This window comes from Mus pahari, chromosome 22, assembly GCF_900095145.1.
Source record: "Mus pahari chromosome 22, PAHARI_EIJ_v1.1, whole genome shotgun sequence".
NCBI lineage: Eukaryota > Metazoa > Chordata > Mammalia > Rodentia > Muridae > Mus > Mus pahari.
The window spans coordinates 3,487,595-3,507,126 of NC_034611.1; the positions used below are offsets into that span (position 1 = coordinate 3,487,595).

Here is a 19,532-nt window from a genome sequence, read left to right on the forward strand (position 1 = left end):
AACCAGTATTTCTTAAAGGAAAGGTACTCTCTTCAGAATATTTTCACACCCAGAGCTCAGTGTGGGTGAACCTGAACAATTGCAGAGGGTTTAGGGAAACCTGAGCAGTGGGCGTTTTTTTAGAAGATTAAATTAGCTGAGCTGTTTGAGCAGTTGGTGGTTTAGCAGATTAAATTAGCTGAGCTGTTTTGCACAAGTTGCAGGAAGAAGACATTAGAATCAGTAGAGCTGGCTTAGAGCTACAAGCATTTAATTCCACCTCAGAGAACACAAAGGAAGAGATTTTTACAAAGCTAGCTTGCATCACTTTTAATATCATCTTCTTCTAAATTTCTAAGTTGTGAATACATACATATCTTAATATTTAAAGATGTCACAGTATTAATCTTTTAAAATCATTTTCTTCTACCGGGAGAAAAATTTTACATAATTTTTCTTCTGTTTTGCTTAAAGAACACAGTAAACCATATTTAACTATAGTTTATTTTTTAAAAAAAGTGATGAAACTTTTTCAATTGTAATTTGTATTTTAGAGATAAATATATACCAAAAATATAATGTAGTAAACAGTAAAAAGTGTATGGTAATAAAACCCAAGTTAGATACAGATTTTTGAGGACAAAAAAAAAAAAAAAAAAAGAAAGAAAGAAAAAAAGAAAGAAAAAAGAAAAAAAGCATTCTGGAAATCCATATATAGAAGTTACCACGTGACAAGACACAGCTAGCTGTCTTTAGCTCTTCTCAGGCAGGCTCTTCCCAAAGCTGGGAAGTCTCAGGTTTATCATTGCTCTTACAGTGAAGGACTTAGACTATAAGATGCATCTAATGCCACCTCTTCAAAAGAATGCTTCATATTGAAGCCATGGAGGAGACTGCCACATGTCCTTTAGGTGGGGACCACCCAGATTCCACACATTGTGGAATGTTTCTTAAAATGGAAGGCTAAATTTTCCTCAAAAATACAACTTTGAATCTGTCTGACTCCTTAAAACATTTATTCGGTGCCCATTGTTCTCCTTGCTTAGAATACTTAAAGAGAGGGTGTGGATGCCTTGACATTCTGCCTTTGCAAAAGAGGAATGTTAGTGTTGACTTGAGTGACAATTATTCTCTCTCTCTCTCTCTCTCTCTCTCTCCCTCTCCCTCTCCCTCTCCCTCTCCCTCTCTCTGTATGTATGTATGTATGTATGTATGTATGTATGTATGTATGTGTATTGGGTTTTATTACCATATACGTTTTTACTGTGTGTCCTTCTTTTTAAAGACTAGTCCCCATGTGCTTTCATGTCATATATTTTGAATCTAGGTTTTACATGACAAAAAAAAATGCAAAAGTTTGTCTTTTTAAATCTAGATTCTCATGACATGATAATCTCCAGGTTCATCAATTTCTCTGAAAATGGCATAATATTACTCTTCTTTATGCTTGAGTTTAACATCTCTATGAAATTAGTTAGCTTAAACATGAATCCTAGAGCTGGGTGTGGTGGCACAAGCACTTGGGAGGCGGAGGGAGGCAGATTTCTGAGTTTGAGGCCAGCCTGGTCTACAGAGTGAGTTCCAGGACAGTCAGGGCTATACAGAGAAACCCAGTCTCGGAAAACGACACACAAAAAAATAAAAATAAAATAAAATAAAATAAAATAAAATAAAAAGAAGAAGCAGACCTTACAAGAGGCATTGTTTGGACTTTCTTATGAAAACAAATGAGTGACTGCTTTATAGGTTATACTGTTAGCTTCTGGGTAGGAAAGTCTCATCACCCATTTATATAAGGGAGTTCATCATTCTGTTTGTGATGAAAAGGACACACAAGTGTCTCTGCTGAGTCCTGGTGATCTGGTGAGTTAAGATTCAGCAAGACATGCAGAGCAGGTTCAAGTGACTGAGAGATGGAAATGACTCGTGGAAGTCTGCTGCTGTGGCTCCTCTCTCACAAAGATCAGAGAAGCTTTTTTTTCAGTTTGGAAACCATGTTGGTGCCATGTTTTGACCTCGGAGGACCTGGTGGTGGATAAGGTAGACTTAGGACTCAGGATGTACTAGCCAAGGCTGCCAGGCTTTCTGTTGCCCTTATACTTTTCTGTCTGGTAATGTATGATCAACAAGATCACAGTGAGGAAGAATTATTCATACTAAATAGAGAGCTCCTCTTTGTCTAGTGAAGAAATGTGGCTCTGAGCCTTGTGGGGAGAATCATCACAGGGCCATCTGGACCTTTGGCGAAGTGGACATTATCTGATGGGAGTCCTGACCAGAGTAGGAGGCGAAAGTGGCAGGTTTGTTCCGTCTGCACACAGGATAAGAATCTTCCTCATAGTCTACAGCAACTGCTCAGCTATTGCTTCCAGCCTTTTTGGAGTTGCTCTTCATTTTGTGGTTTCTATGCATTTATTCCAGTGGTTTCTCTGAGTTAGCCAGATGAGTAATTTTAATGTTAGGCCTGGTGTTAGATGTTTGCTTTAAAAAGGCTACGACACAAGAAGAACCCAGGTGGGTGCTAGACCAAGGTAGGCACTGTCTAAAAGTCTGCAGCCTGCCTCAGTTCTTTGTCTTATTCTCACATACAATGAGGGAGAAAGTGGTGATTTTAAATGTTGGAAAAAAACTCTGCCCTATGACTCAGATTTCCCTGCCCTGAGGCTGGCTGGCTTTTCATCTCTCTCCATGAACCAGAATCCTGCTTGTAACTGGGGGAGCCAGAGCTGAATCAAATATCAGGCGCTCCCTGGATGGCCAAGAGCCATTTATGGAGTCAGGGTGAAGTGGTACAGGCCACTGGGCAGGGAGTAGTGGAGACCATCCGTTGGGAAGGGAGTACCAGCTCATCCCACAGACCCCAGGAAAATAGAGGCAATCCAGGACAACCTGCTGTCCTACAATGCTTACTTAAAGTTGAGTGGCTTGTGATCACACTGTACTTTCAAAACAAGTCTTAGATTCTCACATCTCCTGAGCTATTTCCTAATGCATGTAAAAGATAATGTTGGATTTAAGCTAAGTGGAATGTCGCTTCCCTGTGAATTAGGCTGTTCTTGGCACCAAGGTAGCGGGACGTGAAAGTTCTTCTTATGTTCTTACAGAGTACAGTACAATCCACAGTCCTTCAACACCCATTAAAGAGTCTGATTCCGATCGACTGCGTCGAGGTTCAGATGGGAAGTCACGTGGCCGAGGCAGAAGAAACAATAATCCCTCACCTCCCCCGGATTCTGATCTTGAGGTATGACATTGCCTATACTAAAATAAGGAACAGGGCATCACATTGCTCATTAATGCATCAAGAGAATTAGCCTGTGAACATCAGGGAGGAAAGTACACCAACACTTTTGTTATTGCTTGTATTAAATGAGTAGACCAATTTTCTCTCTTTCATAGTACCTGTCTGTCCACAGTTTTCATAGTTGCTGTGGTTCGCTAGCTATATATGTGCTACACCACAGGATGTCTTCCCAGCTTTATACAATTCTTTACTTCTGTATTTTCTTTCATAATGTGTACACAATATAGCATCTATTTCTTTGTTTCTTTCTCAAGAAATAATAGTAGCTATGTGTGGTGACACACACATGTCTTTTAAGCATATGGGAAATTGAGGAAGAAGGTCCAAAAGTTCAAAGTCATTCTTGGCTCCTTGTGAGTTTGAGGCCAGCCTGGCTGTGTGGCATCCTGTTTCGCACAACAAAACTCAAAGGGACACAAAGCAGTTCTGCCTTAACAAAATTCCACCGCATTCACTAGCATTCCCATTAAGTAAGTGTGATCCTGAAAGAGCACAGGCAGAGCCCCTTTGAAAGAAAAGACATGGCTGTGTACATGGAGAAAGGGAAAAATGGAATGTTCTCAAATGAAATGGTAATCAGCTACTGAGAACATGTTTTGGTGGCGTTCAAAGGCAGGGGGATTAAGCAAGAGCTGACAGGGAAGCAGATCTCATTGCCTCGAAGCCACTGCAATTAAGTTTCTCCTTTTTGCCAAACTAAAATCTGATGGTGGAAAACTTGATCATTTTTGCAGAGCAGACGGACATTTTCCAGCAGCATCTATGTACTTGCGTGTGCTGGTGTGAGGAGGAATAGGAGCAGAGGAACGGCCTATGGAGATGTCAGAGCATCTCAAAGAACTTTTTGAGATGAACTCCAAGTCCAGCTCACAATACCCCCTGAGTGTCTAAGAGTATGTGTGCGGTGGCTGCTTAATTTGAAAACTGAAAACACCTGATTAACAATACATAGTTGCTCCTCAATATCCACAGGGGACATGTTCAAAGATCCCTCCTGTTGATATCCAAATTCCCAGGTGTCCAAGTCCCGCATATGCACACGCTGTTCACACACGCCCTGTGTAGTCTCCCTGCTCTTTGTCCTGCGTACTGAAGCCCAGTCATGCTAGGCAAGCACTCTACCACTTAGCAGCATCTCTTGTCTCTCAACAGTTTAAACCATGTCTAGACTACTCAGAATACCTAATAAAATGTAAATCATATATAAATGGCTGTATCCTGGACTTTGTATCAGATAATATGTGTGCACATGTGCAGTGAAGATAGCTTGTTTTTTTTTAAGTATGTCTGTGGTGGCATGCAGAACTCAGATGCCCTGAGAGCCAGTGCTATAACTCATCCTTATGATAACTGCCTGATTGCTAATGTGATATAAGCTAACTATTTAAAGCTTCAATTTCTTCTTGAAATGATTGATATTTAACTTGCTTAGAATAAGTCCTGAGAGTCTCTTCTGTCTCTTAGAACTTATGAATAGAGCACTGTCAAGTCATGGTCTGTCTCTTGGGGACTGAAATGGAGACATTACTATTGACTAGAGAAGTCTCTTTTCTACATTCACATTGACTTGACTAACACAACTGTCCTGTTCCTCATCCGAGATTAGACATGGCAGTTGGGAGATGCCCTTAGGAAAAGCTGAGTGTGGAAAAAGCATAAATTCAGATCTTTCATTGTGTATATCATTTCAAAACTTCCACATCATGTCAATATTAACTAATAAAAGTTCAAGCAAAGCCAGGGTGCATTGACTCAGCTCTTCCCTCGTAGAGAGTGTTCATCTGGGACCTGGACGAGACCATCATTGTTTTCCACTCTTTGCTCACGGGGTCCTATGCCAACAGATACGGGAGGGTGAGTACACCAAGCGCCAGTTTTGAATTGCTTTAGAGTAAATGTGCCTTGAAATTACTTACTGATTTCTGTTCAGTGAATGGCATTTAAGTTTAAGCAATGCATTTAAGATTTAAAAAGGAACATAATTTATTAGTGTGGCCAAACACATAAGTAAGGCAAAAGTACAAGTGGGGAAGAGGAAAGATTATTTTTATGCCTTAAAAATGAGACAGATTACATTCAGCTTCTGCTTAGTCGCCCCCCCTCCCCGACCAACCCCCACCATGGGAGAAGTGATTGGACATTTGTTAACATATGTAACAAGCTAAGACTTTTGGTTGTGCTCTTACTATCTGCTCTGTCTTTTATTCTTAAAACATTCAGTGGGACAAATGTCATTCACTGTTGTCTGCAGTGATTAGCAGGGTTGGTATTTTGCTTTTAAGACATCTGCTATGGATACTTTTGTGTGACCCTTTTCAGTTGGGGCTAAAATAATGTAACAAGTATATGATAATAAGCTCCTACATGACAGTAATATCAATACTCCTTATTAAAGTTGTTTAATCTGTCTATTGTGGTATTTATTTTGGTGACTTGGTAAAGAATAATATCAGAGATCCTTTCCCATTGTTATGGTATTTGGGTTTCCTAAAAGCTTAGAAATCGTTTGCAATGTGTTACTTGTTGATTTTAAAACACTTTAGCTGTGCAAAACCATGTTATTTAAATTAGACATTGGTATTTTCTAAAATTACCATATATATATATATACACATATGCATCATATATACATATAACTTTTTAATGGCTAAAGAAATTATGAATCCTAGGTCCTTAAAGCTAAGACTGGTTTGGAAACTAAGACACAAAATTCTTTTATCTTTGAGACCATAGATTTATCAACATCAAAACTAACACTGTAAAAAGGTAACTCTCATAGATATGATAGCACATCCATTCTTTTAACAGATACTTATTTCAATAAAAATACATTTAGTCCCCGAGCTTGACTTAAGTCTGGAGGTGAAAAAGAGACATTATCCCTTAAGATTCACAGTACAAGTTTCAAATTATTAGCAAGAGATCTAATTATAAAAGCCTTGGAGTGTTTGTGCACACACATGTACATACACATTCCTATAAGAGCTGGACAGTCCCATCATTTGAGTTTGTGTTCAGCTATCTATGTGAAGCCCCATGTAGCCCATCTTATGCCTAAATACAGTCCCTGGGAGAAGACAATGAAAATTAAATCAAATAATCCATGAGCAACCCCCCACACCAAAAAAATAAGAAAGAAAGAAAGAAAGAAAGAAAGAAAGAAAGAAAGAAAGAAAGAAAGAAAGAAAGAAAGAAAGAAAGAAAGAAAGAAACTTGTACTAAGGCAGTGAACACACAGTAAATTCTAGCTGGGTTATTGGTGGTGGTGTTTTTGTATCAGGCACAATACAGAATTGTACTATAAATGCATCAATCCCTATTTTAAAAGCTACTACATAAAGCTAACTATAACCTATAAATAGTGAGTAGAGCCTTGACAATCATCTTAACTAAGTCACAGGGTGTTCTCAGTTACTCCCAAGGAGGAAAGCTGGTGGTGAGTGGAGCTCACTCGGGAGTGTTGAAAAGAGAAGCTGTTTACACATGCAGCATTTGAAACCACGCAGAAAGTCACACGCCTTTATCTACCACACTGATAGACACAGAAAGTAGCCACTATTTTCAGAGCCACAGATGGCCAGTGTATAATAAAGTGGAGGCACCACAGAGCCTAGTGACCTTCTGGTGGCCTGTGGCCAGAAGTCATTGGTTTGCATGTGCAAGATTAGGACCATTGGCTTAAGAGGTTTTTCTTTCAGTTCTTAGCAATGTAGAGACAAAATGCTCTCTCAGTAATGCCCTATGTGTCAGAGAGGTTTTGGACGTGTCAGCCACTTGTATTTTGAGACTTCATCAAATAGGATTAAATCTCTTTTCTTCTACTGTCATTGTAGTAGTGCACATGATATAGTTTACTTTTTTGTTGATTTTTTTTCTCATATTACTTTCATAAGTTATATGTATACATTCTGTAGACTAGGACTCTAACTGGTTCCTTCATTGACACGTTGATGTGGTTTATGCTTTCCAGAAGCCCTTTCCGTTTTTCAATTTTTGCTTTTAGTGTGTGTGTGTGTGTGTGTGTGTGTGTACATATACATATGTATGTGTGTGTGTTTGTGTGTGTGTATATGTGCATACATGCCATGGCATGAACATGAAGATCATAGGACAACTTGTGGGAGTCAGTTTTCTACATCCACCCTGTGGGATCCCAGGATAGAACTCTCCTGTTGAGTAGTCTTATAAACACCAGGCAATACATTTGAGGAAAATTTTCCTGCATGTAACTTTGCTACTGAAGCCAGCATGGCCTCAGGTCACTGTGCCCACCAGGAGAAATGGTTTCAAGCAGAATATCAAGTGCAGAACTACAGGAGAGTTTGCTGATTGAGGGATGAAAGGGCTTAAGTAGCAGTGCAGCATTGGAGATGGAGCAAAGTCCACACTCCCAGTCATTCATCTGCATTGAAGACAGATTTCATTATTAGAAACAAGGAAAGTCATTGGGTGGGGACTCTCAGCAGAGAAGGGGGTCCTCAGTAGAGAAAGTGATTTAAAGCTTTAGATTACATATGAATGGAGAGTTATTGGCACAGGAAGAGAAATAATCTGGTCTACAGTCAGTCTAGAGAGAATGGTTGGATTTTGGACTGTGCAGTGAGTAGTGAGTAGGATGTAGACTTGGACGGGGCAGAGGACAGAAGAACAAAGTAGATGAAAGAGAAGGGGGATTTCTGAGCTGTATCCTTCGAGACTGAGAGAACTGTCACATGTAGGATGAACTGATTGTCACGAAAACCTGGGGATATGGGTGTTGGGGAAATCTTGGATAGTTTTGATATGCTTCTTAGACAAGCAAGAAGACAGCTGGCAGGTAAACCCAGTGTTCTTTGGAGAACTGGCCAGAGCTGTGAGCACCAGCTTTAACATTAATACCATGAAGCTTAGATCTAGAAGCACCTCAGTTCCTTGTCCGATTCCTCCCAAACATGTGTCTAGCAGTCTAGCATTGTCTCTGTGTTGGATGCTACGGCCAACCTGTTGTCTCCTTACTGGAGATACGTTCAGGGATATTCATTGCTCAGGAAATGAGAGGCAACCAGGACTATGCAAGAGGACTTACCTAATATTACTCTCATTAGGGGACATTAGAATTTGGTAAAAGTTGTTCTCAAATTAGGTGAAAACTTTTTGAAAACTATGAGGTTTGTTCAGAATTCTTCCAAACAATGATAGTAACCAAGCAGATTGGAATAGCTTGCATCCCTTTTGTTCCCCACAGTCTAAAAGTAGCTTAGTGGCAATCTGCCTCTTTGGAGTGCAGATTTACTTATGTTCTTGGCCATTGTTGGGGAAGTATGTGGCTCCGCCTTCCTCTACATGCATAGAAAGAAATGAATGCTGGACAAAGTGGTGGCTGTTTTGTCTCTATGGGAACCAGGTACCTGAGAAGGGGCTTAGTCACAGGAGCTTAGGCAACTAAATGAGTGAGCCATTTAGTAAGGGGATACGGGATCTGGTAGATAGAATGCAAAATTAGGGCATGTTATAGCAATATATACCTCCCTCCAGAGGTTCGAGAATGTCCCACCTTCTGTGTAATCCTAGCTGTGGGAAGAAGGCATGCTGGGTGTTATATGGAAGTGTTGTTTTGTAACAAAGGTGGTAAGGACAAAAAGAGGGTGCTCTGTACAACCTACCTAGGCAGAGGAAAGAAATGACATTTGTTAGCAGGAGTGTAGAGTCTGTCCTAAGTTGGTTCTGGAAATCTGTACTCTAGCCACTTTTGTTTACTGCATTTTTTTAAAAACTGTTTCCAAGTTAAGTCGAAATTTCTAAATTTTACTAAAGAAAATTTTGCTCCCTTCCCCCAATAGATTGTTCTCCTTAAAACACACAATATAATCCAATTTTTAATACTAATTATAAACCCCAAACTTAACAGTATTCACTTCCTCTTACATAGATGACTCAAGCAAAGTCCTTACTCATAAGAAAATGTTGTATTTTTACCCAAGTACCTTGATCCCTCAATACTTACACTTTTTCTTTTCATGCTTATAAGAAACAGTGTTTTTCCTTTTATTAAATGCCTATTTTAATTTAATTAATTAATTAACATCCCAAATGCTGCCTTCCCTCCATGTCCCCCTCTCAGAGTTGCTTCCTTCATCCCCCATGCCGTTTCCCCCTTTGCCCCCTCCTAGTTATTCTGCCCACAGTGGTTCATCAAGTCTCCACAGGATTAGGTGTAGCTTTTCTCACTGAGGCCAGACAGGGCAGACTCTGCTACATATGTGCGGGGAGAGGGGTTGGACCAGCCCATGTATGCTCATTGGTTGGTGGCTTAGTCTCTAGGAGCTCCCAGGAGTCCAGGTTAGTTGATACTTTTGGTCTTCCTGTGGGGTTGCTATCCCCTTGAGGGCCTCATTCCCTAACTCTTCTATAGAGGTCCCTGACCTCTGTCCAATGTTTGTCTGTGGGTATCTGCATTTGTCTCAGTCAGCTGCTGGGTAGGCCTCTCAGATGGCTGTCATGCTAGGCTGCTGTCTGCAAGCACAGCACTCTTTATTGCTAATTAGTATCCCTCATTCCTGGAGTTTGGGTTAGTGTGGAAATTAATAGTATTACAACCCAAACTTCATTTTATACAAAAACCAAAGCATAAACACTTAAGATAGAAAAGGATGGCAGGAAGAGTAGCAGGTTTAATTGTGGGTCCTCCTCACACTAAACTGTCTGATGCTCACTGAATTCAGTAGTGATACTGTTGAGCTCTCTTCCCAGGCTAGTAGGCTGTTATATTTGTTTGTTCGTTAGCTTGTTGTTGCTGTCACTGTTGTTTGAGACAGTCTTATGTAGCCCTGGCTGACCTGGAACTACCTATGAAGTCAGGGAATAACCTTGAGCACCTTGATCTTCTTGCTTCTGTCTCCCAACTGCAGGGATTACAGACACGCAGTCCTTCCCCTCCTACCTACTCTGTTCCTAAGCTTAATTTATAGATTGTGAGTCAACAGGATTTGAGGTCACACACAAAATATTTCAAACAGAATATTATAACTGGCTTATATCAAATGATGAGTATATATATTTGAATATAGATGAGACTTTATTGATAACGACAATTGCAGCAGCAAATCCCTTACCTTAAATAACAGAAAACAACAACAACAAAATTCTTGAATCCAAGCAAGATTGCCAGTGAATAATATGGTGGCAGTGGCTTCAACTTCATGAATTACAGTATGTGGCATGTCTTATGGTATGATAGAAATTGGAGATTTAAGTTCAAGTATATCTGTCTCAGTTCCAAGTTCATATTCTGATTGAGAGTCAACTGCTCATCCACCAAGCTTGAGCTTAATACTTGGCTTGCAGGATTGCTCCAACACTTACACCATGTCTCATTGATAGCAGAAGCCAATAGGAAGAAAGGCATACGACTTGCTGAGCTTCCAGCTGCGCTTTTAGTGTTTGTGGTAGAATGTGCCAAGGTTCTAAGAGGCTCTCGAATGTCATTGTGACCTTATGCTGCCTGAGCCTCTCTAGTGGGAATAAGCATTTACTGCATGAGGGTGGGGTAGTGGTAATAGCAGTTCTTCTAGATCATTTCACCTGGGTATTCTGATTGGCCAGTGATGATAGTTGCTCCATTTTCCTCTGTTTGACAGACAATGCTAAATTCCCAAGAGGGTCTAGACACTTAAAATTGTTGCCTCCACTTTAGAACTAGACCAGAGTCACAATCATGGCATAACTATCCCACTATTCCTTGACAGTGCTCAGGCAGCTGGGGATGGTGCAGAAACAAACATGGCCATGTTCCAAGAAAACCAGATCTATACTTTTAGGATTTGTATTTCATGCAATTTCCACATCTCACAGTTTTTCAACATTTAGACCAGAGACTGACAGACCCTACTCCATAGGCCAAATATGCTCCACAGCCTGTTTTATGCAACTTCTTTAAGCTAAGGGGCTTATTTCATTTTTGTAAAGTATTTTTAAAACCAAAACAAGAATATGTGCCACAGGAAATGTAAGCCTGAAATACTGATTTTTCTGCCTCTTAAGAGAAAGGTTTATCTTCTCCTCTGAACTTTGAGTTAGTTCTGATTCCTCTTCCTCATCCCTTTGGGATATGGGGACCACAGCAGCACTGTGGCTGGCTGTGAAATCAAGCCATGTAAGCATCAGCTATATGAATTTGAAACCTGGTGAAGCTTAGGCCAGCAAATTCATTAGAGAGGATGAAATGCCTTCTAACCAACAGTTTTAATAGGTAATAACATAAACACAATTAAACTTTTCTATTTGAGACATGGTCTTATGTAACCCAGGCTTGCCTCACACATTGAAGAGGACCTTAAACCTCTGATCTTTCTGGTTCCTCCTCCCAAGCTGTAGGACCACAGGTATGGGCAGTGCTGGAGACCCAAGTATGCAGAGGCCTCCCATGTCCTTGGCAAGAACACTACCAACTGTGCCACATCCCAGCTCCATGATACATCAATTTTTCAGCCCTCTTGAGTTCATGTTCCAGGCTTTGTTTAAGCAAGGTTTGGTGATGCAAAGGTCAGTGTATAGAGATTTCTGGGATTCTTGTCATCGTCATTGATCAGTCCATAGAGAGGAAAGGCTGAGCTGCATGAGAGAAGGCTTTGTAGACAGCACTAGAAGTAGCACACAGCCCTGCTATGATGTCTCTCACTGTGCACCGAAGGAATAGACCATGAGTTTAGTAAACATGTAGCAGTCACAGAGATAGTTCTCAATTCTGACCTGTGAGTGAACCCAAATCATTTCTACATTCCCTGGGGGCTCTAATCACCCTAGCAAAGAGCCCTAACCTTATGTCTGGAGACCTGAAAGAAGATATATCCCATAGGATTTCTTCTTTGTATGTTAATGTTAAATTGGGTCAAAATGAGAAGATAACATATGGTTCCAAATACGACCTGTGGATGCTGTGGGATGGCATAGAATATAAAACCTCAAAACAAGCAGGGCAGTGGTGGTGCATGCCTTTTTACCACAGCAGAGACAGGTGGATCTCTGTGGGTTGGAGGCCTGCCTGGTCTACAGAGCTAGTTTCAGGGCACCAAAAAACAAACAAAGCAACAACACAAAAACAAAATAAAAACAAACCTAGATGAAAATATGTTTCTTGAACATCACAGACATGCCCAACTGTTTTGTCATCACCGTTGTCCCAATGCTATTCCCTTTCCCTTTATTTACAATCCACTTCCTCTTGGCTCAGAACTTCAGGTACTTAGAGCATCCACAGGGTCACATTAACTCATCAGCGCAGCTTGCTTTGCTTGCTCACCGCTGTGAATCGGACTGTAGCTGAGGAGCGGAATCACAACAGCTCCCCACCATCGCTCTGTCTCCTTTTCTCCGAGGCTTTGCCAAAACCACCTTGGATCCCAGTCACTTCTGCCTCCTTCATGACCCCATCTAAAATGTGGAAGCGATCCTAGATGTTGCCGGAAAACAATGCAAAGCATCCAAACATGTACTTACTGATGGCATTGCCTGTCTGAAACCTGTTATTTCTTGTTTTGGGATCCAGCACATGCGATGGGTGGCCCTGTATATTTTGTTAGAATAAGAATATATACCAAAAACCCATACCTATAAAGCATAAAGGATCATCCTTGGAGAAAATGAATGGCAGAACCTGTGTCGATATGGTAATAAGGCTGCTGAAGCTTTATCCAACTTCTTAGGCTTTCAATGAGAAGAACTGACAGGGAATACTTAACATTACTCACACAAAGAAGTACATCTATTACCAGACAACACCAGGATGAAACATAGTCTTCAAATTGGCCCATCACTCTCAAAAGGAGTATTGTGGGCAGAATATAGTGTGGAGAACTTACTCCGTGAGCATGGGATGCCATGAGAAATATCACACGATATACCGACACAATGGAAATGTACAGCTGAGACTAATCTGATAGCAAAGAAAATCATTGTGCAGTGCTTAGCATAAGAAGGAAAAGCGGTCTAAAGAGTGGCTGTAACACTAGAAAGGAGAAAGGGAGATAGGAGAGCAGTCACAAATGAGATCTTGATAGGTCCTTTGATTGGATTGAGCTGTTGGTCTTGCCCTTGGCATCTGTGGGCTCTGAGTGTGGAGGCCAATTGGCTGGGTGCACACTACTGTTCTTCCTTTCCTTCCTCTGTATACCACTGTCTTGGCAATTGTCCCATGTTTGGTATTCACTGGGTTTTCTCCACAATTGAAATTAATCTTTACAGTGGTGAAGGTCTTTCTCTTAATTCTCTACTAGGGTATTATTTCCTTGATGTTGAAAGGGCATCTCTTAAGTAAGAAAAAAATGAACACAGGCTAGGGTCAGGTAAAATGACCTGCTTAACATTACTGGATTTTCTGTGTCCAACTCAACCAGGCAATAGTTCAACCATGGTCTGCTTCCCGAAAGTGTGTAAGCTCTCATGGATTATTTCCTAATTGACAATAGAACTTCATCCAACACTCCAAACATAGCATTTCACCCCAGCTACCCAGTGAGAGGGCCTTCCTACTCTCTACAAAGCCACCCCCCCCTGGGTGCCTGTCAGGTAGGAAGAGACTTTAGGGGACCTTGGGACTTGGTAATACAACATGCCCTTTGAGAAACCGTCATTGTTTTGTAAAAGAAATAAACATCTCACGATATTCTTTTTCTCACATAAGTAAGCAATGTATAAAGCGTACCATCAAACTCCATCCAGTGAACAGCTAGCATGGAGCTTTAAAAATAAACCACTTCAGTACTCAAAGTGCCCGTTCCTGTTTTTCAGCCTCCTTTTCTCTCAAAACAAAAGCTCCTGAATAGAGGGATTTTTAATGACAGCCAGGCTCCTTTTGTGGCTGTCGATTAGCATTCTAAATAAGGTATTGTTTAAGGGGCTTACACAAATATTTGTTTCCTTTCATTTGATTGATATTCCCCCCAAAGATTTGTGCTTGGTTTGAGCGCAGGTTTTCACATTGAGCTGACAAACCCTTGTAAGCCTGCTCATGTGTCACCAGCCAGCAGTCATGGCTTCCTGCTAGGGTTTGCTGCCCACATAGAACCAGTGCAGATAGCATTTAACAGCCCCAGGTGCACTTGCACGAATTAAAAATGTAAGTAATGTATCCAGAGCTCCTGCTTGTAAGTTCTGTAAAAGTTGAACTGTCATGTACAAGCTCTTTTCATCTTACGTCTAAGATGAATAAATAGCAACTTAAAGAAAGGGATATGCTTTAGATACACTTTAATTTGCCCTCCAAAGCAGCAGAGTGATTGCTAGGGATTGGTGTAGCCTTGATTTTGAAGGAATAATTGAGTACATGTATGGGAATGAGCTATGCAATAGACAGCATATATTTTAAACATACTTGTACATTGAAAATGGAAGCATGATAACAATGTAAAGAGCAAAATTCAGGGTTTTTTAATTTTGATTTTATTTCATTAACTTATGATTTATTTGGTAAGTTATTCTGGTTTTTAATTAACCATGAAGTTCATCAGAACTGAGAGAATTTTTCAGGTTCCCCAAACAATGAAAACTCTTCACTGACATTTAAGGCAGGCGGATTTCTGAGTTCGAGGCCAGCCTGGTCTACAGAGTGAGTTCCAGGACAGCCAGGGCTACACAGAGAAACACTTGACTCAAAAAAAAAAAAAAAGATAATAAATTTAAAATAAAGGTTTTTATAATAAAACTGAAATGACTTTTGGACTGCATGAATCTACTGTGATGTTTGGCCTTTATTCAGTCAAAACTTAGTAGCCCAGGATGTACCTTTTAAAATGCATTTTCATACAAAGTTGTGGTGGTTGCTAGAAAAATGTCTAGATTTAAGCTTTGTACATGAAGGAGAAAGGTTGTTTTGCTATTATGTGCAGAAAACATTCAGTATCCCATTTGTAAAGGCTGGAAAAAAAAAGAGAAAGAAATGGGATTTCCTTCAAGTTTCTGTCTTTTGTTGAATCTTGAGGGGCAGCAAGCACTGAGCCAAAAGTAGTTGTTTTATTTTGGTTTTTTGGTTGGTTTTTTTTTTTTTTTTTTTTGAGAAAATGAATAAAAACAAATTTCTGAGGTGGCCTCAGGTCTATAGGGGGTTGTATTTACCACTAAAAATAGAGTGTAGTGTGGCCTGGAGCCAGCTGGTGAGGAGCGTTACATGTTTCTTGCTTTGGCTATTTGTGACCACAGTGTCCAGTGTGCAACTCTTCCATCTCCAGTAGTAGACAGGACACTCATGGTCTTGGCTGAGACTCCACTGGTGTTTTGTGTATTATTTGCCACAATGTGCTTGATGAATGTCCTTTCACTGTTCTGGGCATGCAGGAGGTTCCAGAAGTGAGAACCCAAACTGACCAAAGGCCAGTAGAAAAGAGAATGAGAGAGAGAGCCCTAGCAGATGCTCCGACTGCTCAGCGATGTTGGATCCTGTGAACTGTGATGAGCAGCACAGGCCAGCTGGCTCTCAGTAGTCCTCAGGGTATAAAGGGATCACATTGCCACAGAGATGAAGCTGCCAGTGTATAGAGAAGTTATGTATACTTGCACAAGGCTATCAGTAAGATGAAGTATATGGCTGCTCTGCTTTGTTATTTCTTTCAAAAGCAATGAAATCTGTTTTCTGATCATTTCACCAAGCTGTGCTCCACATAGAGTGACCAAGCAACTTCGCAACATCATTGCTCAGCTGTTCAGTCAGTAAATTAAAGAGCTCCTGTTGGCTCTTTCCCTTGGAGAATGAAAGCTAATAACAGCTGTGACATAAAATAGTATAACTTGCTGATAAAGGCAAGATAATTAGAGATGATGACCTAGAATCTCCAAACAGTTTTTCTTTACACAGTAGTTAAGTTCAAATACTATGTGAAAACAGTAGAATTTCAGCAAGGACATAACTGCAACCATTTTCAGTATAAATAGTCAAGATGGGAGCAGGGACTTGATGTTCATCATCAGAATCAAGCAAGTCCCTCGGGACAATGAACCTAATGTCCTCTCTACCCCAGAACTGCGGGTTTTACTATCATGTGATGTCTAATGCTAATATCCTGTTAGGACTACCTAACCTTTAAAACTCCAGTGAGAGAATTTGTCTAAGTAGAAATAGTGAACGTACCCAATGGTTCTCCCTGTGTCATAGAGTAGCTCATCAATAGTTAGTGATCATTAAAACATCCATGAAGTAAATCAGAAAATGGGACTGCATATAAGTGGCCTTCTCATGAGCATAGACAAACCTCAGGGCTGTAGCTACTGTGGTACCTAGAACACATACCTCCCCATGCCTCTATTTTGTACTATCTTAGTCTGAGATACTAATGGCCTGTATAGGTATAGGCACATAATCATAGTATTTGCCCTAAGAAATTTCTTACAAAGGTGACTTTTGCCAAAGGATGATTAAAGCTTCAATAATCTGCTTTTGGTGTGAAATGAAACCACTGTCACCACATAGCTAGTAGTGAAGCTGCAGAATGTGCCCAGGATTGACAATAGCAGTGAGGCATCCCATGTTCCAGGGTTAGCCATGAGAAGTACTCCTAGAAGCTACGAATATCTGTGTAGTATGCAATGTCTAGTAATAGGGATCAAATGATGACTCTGGTATTATGGATATTGGGGAGAATTGGCACTCAGGATCTTTAGGAGTCCCACAATCAAAATCAAAATGCCAGTGGCTCTAGTGAGGCTCACTCACGTTACTGTGGTTTCTATAGTACACTTAGATTAATCCTTGTAGCAGGTTGTCCCTGCAGTATAACAATAGCATCATAAATGAGTGAGATGAGACCCCATGGCTTGAATTACAGACATAAGCATTCCTGTTTCCAGGGAAGAGCATTTTACAGTGAAGCAAGCCAAGTTAACACAGGCTTAGCACTGTGCTGCGCTAAGCCTCTCACTCTGGGTACAGACTACCCAAGTCTCTGCATGCTCTTTTTCAGGAGGGTTTTAAAACCTTTGTCAAATGGCCTTCAGTGTGATTAAAGATTTTAAAAAGCCTTTTCAATCCAAAGTGCCACAAGCAAAGGAAAATCAAGACTGCCCAGCACCCTGCCTGCTGTAATCCTTAGAATTGAAGCCATTTTCTATGCATCATGGGCCCTACCCTGTTACCAGGTGTAAGAATTCTATTTTTTTTTTTCTCTCATTTTCTGGATTGCCTTTTAATTCAGTTGGCTGTGCCCTTGAACACACGCACATGGTTCTAATTTTAAGGATGGCAAATCGTTGTTTTCTTTTGTTGCATGTTTGATGTCACATCAAGAAAGTGTCACCATGTTTGAGGACTTGAAGGCTTTCTGCAAATGACTTACAGTTTAGGTCTTTGACTTACTGTGAGTTAATGTCTGTATGTGTTAAGGTAAAGACCCAACTTCACTCTATTGCATCTGGCTATCCAGATGTAGTGGAGACTATTGAAAAGACTTAATACCAATGCCACAAGTAATTTAGCTATATGAACAGGGATTTATTTCTGGCCTTTTCTGTTCCACTAATACAAAATTAAAAAAAAAAAGAAAGAAAGAAAGAAAAGAAAAGAAAAGATGTTGCTTTGTTTACTGTGGTTATTTATTTATCTATTTTTATTAGATATTTTCTTTATTTACATTTCAAATGTTATCCCTTTTCCTGCTTTCCCCTCCGAAAATCCCCTATCCCCTCCTCCCTTCCCCTGCTTACCAACCCACCCACTCCTGCTTCCTGGCCCTGGCATTCCCCTGGGGCATAGAGCCTTCACAGGATCAAGGGTCTCTCTTCCCATTGATGACCATCCTCTGCTACATGTGCAGCTGGAGCTATGAGTCCCACCATGTGTATTCTTTGGTTGGTGGTTTAGTCCCTGGGAGCTCTGGGGGGTACTGGTTATTCTTCCTATGGAGCTGAAAACCCTCTCTAGCTCCATCATTGGGGTCCCAGTGTTCAGTCCAATGGATGGCTGTGAGCATCCGCTTCTTGTTTACTGTGGTCTTATAATATATTTTAAATTTTAATAGTGTAAGACTACTGATTCCGTTAGGTTTTTTTCATGCTTGTTTTTGACTATTTAAGTTAGTTCCCTTGAGGGTTCTTGTACATTTCAGGATGGTTTCTTTTTTATTTATACAAATATAATGATTGCTAGAGAATGGATTAAGTCTATAAATCACTGTTTTTTAACATCTTGATGTATTTTATATCTATGAACATGGGATTATTTTTCTATGCATTTCTTTTTTTACTTAATTTTTTCTTATTTTCAGTTTATACTTCACAAGTGTTGGTTCTTTTCTCCTTGGTTTCTTTATATTTACTTGTTTACTTTTAGAGTTGTTATTATAAATGAAATAATTTTCTTCATTTCTGTCCCTGATTGACTATTAGTATATGGAAAGGCAATTAATTTCCATGTTAATGTCAATCTTGAAAGTGTGCTGGCTCTTAAGCTCTCACCTCTCTTATTCTCATCTCTAGCTCTCCTTCTCCCTCTCCCTCCCCCCTCCACATGGCCATGGCTGGCCTCTCTTTTTCTACCTTCTCTCTTTCTCTCTACCTTTCTACAATTAAGCTCTAACACACACACACAGAGAGAGAGAGAGAGAGAGAGAGAGAGAGAGAGAGAGAGAGAGAGAGAGAGAGAGAGAGAGAGAGAGAGAGAGAGAGAGAGAAAGAAAGAAAGAAAGAAAGAAAGAAAGAAAGAAAGAAAGAAAGAAAGTGCTGAATGTATTATTTCTAGCATTTTTCATGCTATTTGGGCTATTCTCCATATATAAGTAAGTCATTGCGAACAGATCTTTCATTTGCCCTTTTTTATAGTTGCTTTTCTTGGGCCTTCCAGTACTGTGGTAAATGGATGTGACAAAAGCAGTGTCCTTGCCTTATTGCTGATCCTAGAGCCTTTCTAGACATTAACCATTGAGTGTAATGTCAGCTGTGACCTTGCTGTGAACTTGAGGGGTGTTACCAGTAAGCCCAGGCCATTCTCTTTGACCCTTAGCTTATGGAGTGTCTTTGTTAAAGGCTTCTATTTATTTTTACAGTTCATCCTATTTTTCTTGGCTTTCAATCTATGTGTACTTCTTATTTTTTTCATGAACATTGAAATGACTTCTTTTCCTAAATTCCCTAGACTTTCAGAGTATTGGCCACCATCACCACCATCCTGAGTTGTGCCATCCATACGCTGGTAAACAGCTGTGTGGCCTAAAGTTTGGCTGGCATCTTTTGAGAGAACTCATGACAGTTCCTCCTAAGGGTGGTTATGCTGAATATCTCATCTGAACTTCCA

The 19,532-nt window shown here is 40.3% G+C and overlaps 1 protein-coding gene across 8 annotated transcripts in view; it reads left to right on the forward strand.

The window, feature by feature from the left end:
• Window positions 1-19,532, forward strand: part of Eya1 (EYA transcriptional coactivator and phosphatase 1) — a 149,071-nt gene that overhangs the window by 78,509 nt on the left and 51,030 nt on the right. For all 8 annotated transcript variants that reach the window (XM_021221951.1, XM_021221950.1, XM_021221952.2 and 5 more), the window contains 2 exons: window positions 3,084-3,223; window positions 5,054-5,137. In XM_021221951.1, coding sequence (XP_021077610.1) covers window positions 3,084-3,223; window positions 5,054-5,137 — 224 coding nt within the window. The remainder of the gene's footprint in view (window positions 1-3,083; window positions 3,224-5,053; window positions 5,138-19,532) is intronic.